Raw genomic sequence first — 7895 nt, 5'->3', positions numbered from 1 at the left:
GGGCCCGGGTGTTGTGGTGCGGTGGTGTTGATGGTCGATGCCGTGAGAATGATGCATTAGACAATGAAATAGCCTTCTATCAAGAAATAAAAACAGCATCTAAGTGAGCTTAATGGGAAATGAAACCGATGAATCTAATATGACGGCTTATGGGTTTGTGAAAGAATGCTGACAGCCATTCAGACGTTTTTCTGTACTTAATAATTGGGTTGTTTTAACCCAATTTTGGGTCAAATATGGACAAACCCAGCCCAACGTTTGGGTTTGTACATATTTGACCCAAAATTGGGTTCAAACAACCCCGCATTTTTTCTAAGGATGAGAATGTTGGTTGAATGCAACGGAATATACGCTTTGAGTCTGTGAAAAGTTTGAAATGGAATGTAACACAAAACAACCTGAATTTCCTCCTGCTTCCTCTAATGACAATTAACATGCGCATGCATTTGCTCCAGACAAAGCTAGGCTAAATATGATAAATGACAAAAAACCCGTGTTGAGTTATTTCACCTTCAGCCTCATTAAATGAGAGTCTGTGAAACTCATAAAAAGAATATCTCCTTATAAGCTGTGTTTGACTGATGGATGTGGGTATGAAATGGTGACAGGTGCTAGTTAGTGTAACTTTATCTTTGGTTTTCAGCAACTGGCATTGAAACATTTAAAAAACAGGTAAAAAAGGCAGGTTAAAGCTAGCAAAAATCTCCCTGAAATAATCACAAGGAAGGACTGAGGCAGGAATGGGATCGGGGCACGGATGTGTCCTCACAGAGACATGCTTGACTACTACTAGTTTGTTCATTAGGACAAATGAGAGACTTAATTATGTGTTAAATGGCTACAGGAACTGCAGTCCATATTACATGTATGGAGTCACCTGAATGGAACTGATAAGAGTATCTTGATTCAAGGAATCAACATAGATTTGTCTGATTTAAATAATAATAATAATCAAAAAATACACATGTTTCTTTGGTTCTACCATCTGTGATTGATAAGATGGCAAATTCACATGTATTTTTAGGTTCCTATGTAACTTTTCCAACAATTAGGAAGAAAGCACTATCCTGAGGGTGACATTCAGGCAACCTTTGTCAAGATTCTACACCACCTGATTACATCTGGCATCCCTGGCTGGATCTGGGATGCCTAAAAACACAGAGGCATTACACCTGCGGGTCAAGCCCCTCAATGATGTCACGGAAATCTGACATCAGAGTGAATAACAATCACTCCACGTTTTGAGATGATGGCCAATCATTGATGAGAAAAAGTCCTTGAAAGCAACCAATCACATTAAAATAAAAGAAAGACTTTGAGATGGAAGTTAGGGGAGTGTGTTGAGATGGGGAACGACCCGTGATTGGAGTGTAACTTCATTTTTTTTTTTTCTTTTTTTTGTTGCAGAATGTCAGACATAAACGAACAAAGTCCTAAATGGGGGTCAAAGCAGTCTTTGGTGTTTTTCTTTGGATATTATAAATATCGGTACTGTACAAGTTTTAAGGGCAAACGCTGTCTAAAATTGTCTCTTGTTAAGTTTTCTTTGTTTAAAGCTTTTCCACCGAAGTTTTTTTTTTTTTTTTTTTTTTTCATAATGCAGCCATTACTCCATCATGCTTTGGTACAAGTGCTGGAGGAGGAGGAGTTGGCCGAGCTGCCGTCGTCCAGCCACTTATCAAGGCTCCGTCGACGCGCGTTCATGAAGAAGTTGCTGACGGTGGCGAGCTCCAGGCCCAGCTGCTGAGAGATGGTGATTTGTAACTCTTTGGACGGGCGCTTGTTCTCTTTAAATATTGCATGTAAAGTCCGACGCTGGACATCAGTGAAGACCAGTCGGGGCTTCTTGGAGAGGCTCCCCCGCTCGCCTTTACCGTGGTCCTGCTCCTTTCTCTTGCACGCTGAAAGAACAAAAGGTTGACATGCAAAAGTCAGACATGATTGCCTAACATGTAAAAGAAACTACGGACATTCTGAAGCAGACTTATTTGTCATGACAGGATGCGTTTTTCTAAACATGGAAAAGATGAAACAAAACAGAAAAACTGCTGCTTTTGGAGGGTTTTGTATGGTAATTTCATTTACACTATAGTCTCTGGAACTGTCCGTGGTGCTTAAATCTAGCCATACGATCAGTAGGCCTACAATAGTATGATCACTTACTGCCTGACAATAATAATAATAAAAAACGCTTATTAAACAACACTCTAAGCAGTCATTTTGAATGAAGAAGCTTACTGATGTTTTCTGTCTTTGTGCGCGTAAATTCCCAGTGGGCGGCATTACGGTTTAGTTTACAAAAAAAAAAAAAAACACAAGGGGGCGCTAAAAGACGGTGCAAAACCGCTTAAAGCAGGCGTTTACTTGAACAGTCACACACATAAAGGCAGTCTGTTTTCTTAAACACATAATGTAAACACATTAATATGTAAAACACACATTTGCATTTCAGTTCTATATGTTTCACTCTAAAGCACATTTTCTTATTTACATGCAAAAGTTTAGACAAGAAATAAGCCTACTCTCATTTGAATATTTAATATTCAAATACGTCAACAGAACCTATTTTGAATATTATTTGAACATTCATAATATTTAAATTAATTATTAAATATTTAATAAAAACGATATCAGTAATCCTAAGAGTTTATATCTATTGTGTCGTAACTATGCAAAGAGGTACACATTGAATAACACTTTATTGTGCATTCTGGTCGTGTAAAAAAAAAGAACGAAATATGCGCAAGGAAAGCAGTTTGGGTAAATATTAACAAAAAGCAAATGAGTTCGCTATCATGTGTCATAAATCAAAACTGTGTCCGTGCACAAGGCCACTGTGACGAGACCCAAGCAGATTCCCAGGGAAATAACTGCGAACCTCTTTATCCTTCAGCACATTTGATCATCACATATAGGTACTGTTTGTCTGCAAATCATTAGACAGGCGCCAGATAAGCGCGCACACGAGGGCGAGGGCGCGCCCACGGTCACTCATTTCACAGTGGCTCCATGCAACAAAACAAAACTTAAGGCCTAGTATTAAATTTAGGCCTAATAAGTAGATATTATGTCATATAATTATATCTTAATATATAGCCTGTGTAATATTACCTAATATATAATAGAGAAGTTGTTCAGATATGGGCTATATATATATATATATATATATATATATATATATATATATATATATGTGTGTGTGTGTATATATATATAAAAACTACCGGTCTGTTACGCATTTTAATAACACTTATGAATTATTAGTATAGTTTTTGAATTACTGTGTTAATTTTTTTAGCGCAGCCGCATGCACATTTGGATTCAGTTTATTAAATGTAAATAGACTAAAAATGGCTCATGGCTTTTTAGATAGCATTTTAATATTTACTATGTGGCCAACTTTTTATAATATTGCAATAATTTCCCTCATGGAGTAGTTTGCAAAGTGCCTGAAATTTCTTCAGGTTTTGATTTTCTTCATTTATTCCCAAATAATATCGATAGCAAAACGATTGCCAGTAAAAAAATCTTAAAAAATGAAAGTTATAAAAAGTTTGTTAAAATCACGTTTATTGTCATAAATTATCTTTTAAACAAAATTGGGCAAATTATTTAAGGTTGGTTATAATAAGAATACTACATTTTTTACTAATAAAATTAGACCAGAATGACCTTTTAAATATAATATAATGGTAATTCCTCATAATTAACAACCATTTGCTAAAATATAAATATAAAGAGCTGAGGCAAAATACAGTTGAATGTAAAAGCGCGAACGACAAATTCACAGCATAAAAATCCCGCGTGTGAAAAAGGTGTAAAGCAGTGATGTGAAAGACTGCTGAGTGGTCTACTGTCTTTAAATTACTAAGGAAAAGGAGAAGGGAACTGAATTTGAATAATCAATATACCAATTCTATATTTACCTCTCAGTAGGCCGATCACATACCCTCAACCATGTGTACTCGATCAATAATATACATCACTGTGTCTGGAACCTTTACTAATTTCAATATCATTTAACGGAATATGAAAATAATCTCGCAAAACCAAAATAAACTAAATCTAACTGACATGCCTTAGAACGTTCAGTACTTAATTATTATTTTTATTTGATAATAATAATAATAATAGTAAAAATGATGCAAAAGACCCAAACGATTTTTGGATTTTGAAGCTTATATCGACCAAACGAAAACAAAAATACACAGCATATGAAAATACATTACGTGAATGTAAGCATATTCCCTATAATCCTGTCCTTTACAGAATCGTGTGTAAATAAAATGATATAATGTAAATTCATGTGTTCTTTTTCTACGAACGTGGGGCAAAAGTCAGAGCAAGGCCGAATCTGAATGAAACAAAACCAAACAAACATCAGCCCAACCTCAGTTTTCATAATACCCTGGCATTGATATTTATAATAAAATCGAAACTTCGATATAGAGAAAGGAAATCGAGCGCAACTTAGAATGTAAAATAAAGACTGATGGTGTATACGCGCAAGACTAAGATAATGACACACATAATAATCGACATAAACCTCTCCTCATATAGGCCTATATATATATATATATATATATATATATATATATATATATATATATATATATATATATATATATATATATATATTATTTTATTTTTTTTTTCTTCTTTTTTTTTTGGCCATGGAAGTTTTTTTTTTTTTCAAAGTAGCTTTTTCTCATGCACAAATTAATTACTCTAATAACTGACAGTTATGATGGAGCGGTGCAAAAAAGAGAGACACTCGTATTTGAGATGCTCTCTCTCTTTTTTTCTCACTGCTGGCTTTGAACGGATCAGTGGCCCCCAAACCCGCCAGCCAATTGATTCTAATTCTCGTGAGGCAAATTAATGGAGCCCCAATCAGTTAATTAAGAAAACCTACACAGAGCACACGTCACTGGAGCTGGACAATAGATAAAGATATCTAACCAGAAGACAGAAGAAGAAAAACGTAATTTTTGCAAACCCAAACACACACTGCGACACCCATTCAGAGCCCGTTTAAGTAGTGCGCGCACACAAACAGTAACATATTTACGCATACCAGTTCAAAAACTAAATGTAGCCTATTCACGATACAATACATGTTGTTTCACCACAACGTGCAGTAGCCTAATGTTATAAAAAAATATGTAGATCAGTGTTTATTAACGTGTCGCAAAGACAAATTGACACAGGGACATTGCATCCATTTTCACGTAGAGACAATGGGACTGAGGCCACAGAGGCTTCCAGACGCGCATTTCTGATCAAACTATTTCTGTTGACCCGTGCATTATCTGCACGCAACTCAGTCTGAGGATGTCAAATTGCACATCAAATAGCCCCAAAACAAAAACCAAAACAAACCCATTGCACGGGATCACTTTACCTAGGCGGTCAATTTTTTTACATCGAGGACACAACCTCAAGTTTAAAGGTATCAGTGGCAAAACAAGCACAATCGCAAAACCTAAAATGTTAGCTTTGTAGGAAAACTCGCAAAAACGATGAAAGCTGGCCAGCCATGTAATGCATTTGAAGGAAATGAAATGAAATGATAGTGATAAACTGAGGAGAGGAGAAGAAGTGTGTATTACCTATTGTTCTCTCACCTGCGAGCCTGAGCGCTGACATTCTCTGGAACTCAGGCTCCTGCAACCATTTCCACATCCTGCGGAAGGTTTCCCGACCAGACTTGAGCTTGCTCCAGGGCTTAGGGTTCCGGAGCAGGTCCGAAAGCGTCCCCTGCGAGCGGCATAACACCCTCTGGGCAAAGATGGCTTGCGGAATGCTGTATCTTTTCAGTTCCGTGGTGATTCTTTGGGCCACTTCTTTGGTATTGACCTCTTCCATCTGGCCTGAATTGCTGCCGTTGTTCAGCTGCGATCCGGGCGCGGAGGAGTGGTTATGCTCCCGGGTGGAGCCCAGCACCTGCCCGTGGCCCTGGGCGTTGAGATGGGCGTGCGGGTGATGGTGGATGCCGTTGATCGGCACCATGCTCGCCGAAGACGCGCTCATGTGCTGCTCCCCATGTCGAGCCAACATCGCGGGGTGGTGTGCCTCGAATCCGTTAGGTGTGAGCATCTTCTCGGCGGGCATGGTGGCCCCGGGGTGCGCGTAGGGCGGCAGCCCCTGCTGGGAGTTGTGAATGCCGCTCAATCCGGATCCCGAAAGAGGCGACAGGCTCTGTCCCATGCTGGCCACATCCTTGTGGTAGGGAGAGTAAAGGTTGTTCATCGGGGCTAGACCCCTATCGTCCCTCATCAAGGTGAAGCTCCCGCTGACGTTCCCCGGGATCCGTTGGTGCGGGTGATGATGATGGTGGTGGTGGTGATGATGATGGTGGTGCGGGAATTTGTCGGAGACGGTGGAGATGGGCGGTAAGGGCTGCAGCGGGGTGAGGGTGGTGTAGGTGCTGCTCATGCTCATCCCGGGGGGAGCCTCGCACGCCATGCTCATGGCCGGGTGCAGGTGCGTGGCGAGCCCGGGGTGCTCCGGGGGCCGGTGGTGATGATAGTCGCCGCTGTCCAGGATTGATGCCATGCCCATGGAGCGCGCATGGGCTGACAGACTGCTCCGATGGCTCCTGTGATGAGCGCTGTCTCCGGTCATGAGATCCGCCGGTTCATGGCTCACTCCGTGCAGATCGCCAATGTTCTCCATCGACAGCTGGGCGTTCATTATACGTGCAAGCGTGTGGACAAATCATCTATCTGATATAGCGGAGCAGTGTCCACAGAAGTGCTCTCATTGGAAAAGTTCTGTTCTTATCTTGAATATATATATTTTTTGCTTTGCTTTCTTTTCTGATTTTTTTCTTCGCTTTTTCTATGTTTTATAAAGTTTTGTAATTTTTTTGTAATGTTAAGGCCCCCGTCCCTTCAGCAGTGCATGGTGTCGGTGTGCTCGCGTCCCTCGCCATCTCTTGCCATGTCTGCTGTTGTTTCGCGCACTGCTCCGTGCTGCGGCTGCCGCTCCGCTTCCCCGCGCATGCGCGCTGATCCCGGCTCCTTTGACGTCACTTATTAAGGACGATGCACCCCACTGCTATTAAATAGGAAAGCCTCCTGCTGGATGTGCAGCATGATCAACCTCACACTGTTATATCTAATCTTAATAATATATTTTTTAAAGTCAGTGGAATGGAATGAAGTGTTGGGACAATTATGCTTTAGCTATATGAAAAATCAGACGACCCTACGAAGTCACAGTAAAGGCTACGCGTGAATAATGCAGGAATAAAGGTCATTTGTTTGGCAGAACCTCCTTAATGCAATGGGCGCAGAAAACACACTTCCGGGTTCACCTGGGGGCCTCTGCTTACATTAATATGCACATTCATTAGTTCCTGCTCCAAACTTCAGAGAAACCTTTACATACATGCACATATGACTGCAGATATTATGAACATTGTATAGCATATAAATCGTCATGACACTCAGTTGAAATAAGAAAGTTTCCACACTGACGCACACAATATATAAATATATGTATTTTTTTAATTGCAGAAAATTGTGCAAATATACAGATTGCTGAATGTAAGGCATCCTGTACCATGCAGAGTTGGAGTGTTTTTGGGATCAAGGACAGACGGATTCGTAATAGGCAGAGAAAGGCTGGACAGATGTTTCTATTGTTGTGCTATTAAGAGTAACGAACCAAGCCATCAGGAGTGTGTCCCGCTTCCGTGGCCTGGCAGTATAATGACACAGCACATTACGTTTCATTGGTGAACTTCCCTGAATAGGCAAAACGCATTTCTATACCAAATCAATGTTACAAACAGCCTACGTGTGTATTTCTTAATGGTTAAACACGTGTTGAAAAACGCAATCAAATTGGTATTTTTACAAAATACAGTTAACTAATTTATCATAAAA

At 40.0% G+C, this 7895-nt stretch overlaps 1 protein-coding gene across 2 annotated transcripts; it reads right to left on the bottom strand.

Annotated features, from left to right (window-relative positions):
- Nucleotides 1-1593: 1593 nt before the first annotated feature.
- onecut1 (one cut homeobox 1) lies at nt 1594-6951 on the bottom strand (the record flags this gene model as incomplete). Of its 2 annotated transcripts, none has more annotated exons than XM_081373325.1 (2): nt 1594-1901; nt 5613-6951. In XM_081373325.1, 2 exons carry the CDS (start codon nt 6694-6696, stop codon nt 1615-1617), a joined length of 1371 nt encoding a protein of 456 aa, XP_081229451.1. The 2 variants fall into 2 exon arrangements, with proteins under 2 accessions (XP_081229451.1, XP_081229452.1); XM_081373326.1 differs by having other exon boundaries at nt 1615-1901; nt 5628-6696.
- Between the last annotated feature and the right edge of the window lie 944 nt (nt 6952-7895).

This window comes from Scardinius erythrophthalmus, assembly GCF_964197995.2.
Source record: "Scardinius erythrophthalmus genome assembly, chromosome: 8".
Classification (NCBI taxonomy): Eukaryota; Metazoa; Chordata; class Actinopteri; order Cypriniformes; family Leuciscidae; genus Scardinius; species Scardinius erythrophthalmus.
This window is presented reverse-complemented; position numbering and strand designations above follow the sequence as displayed.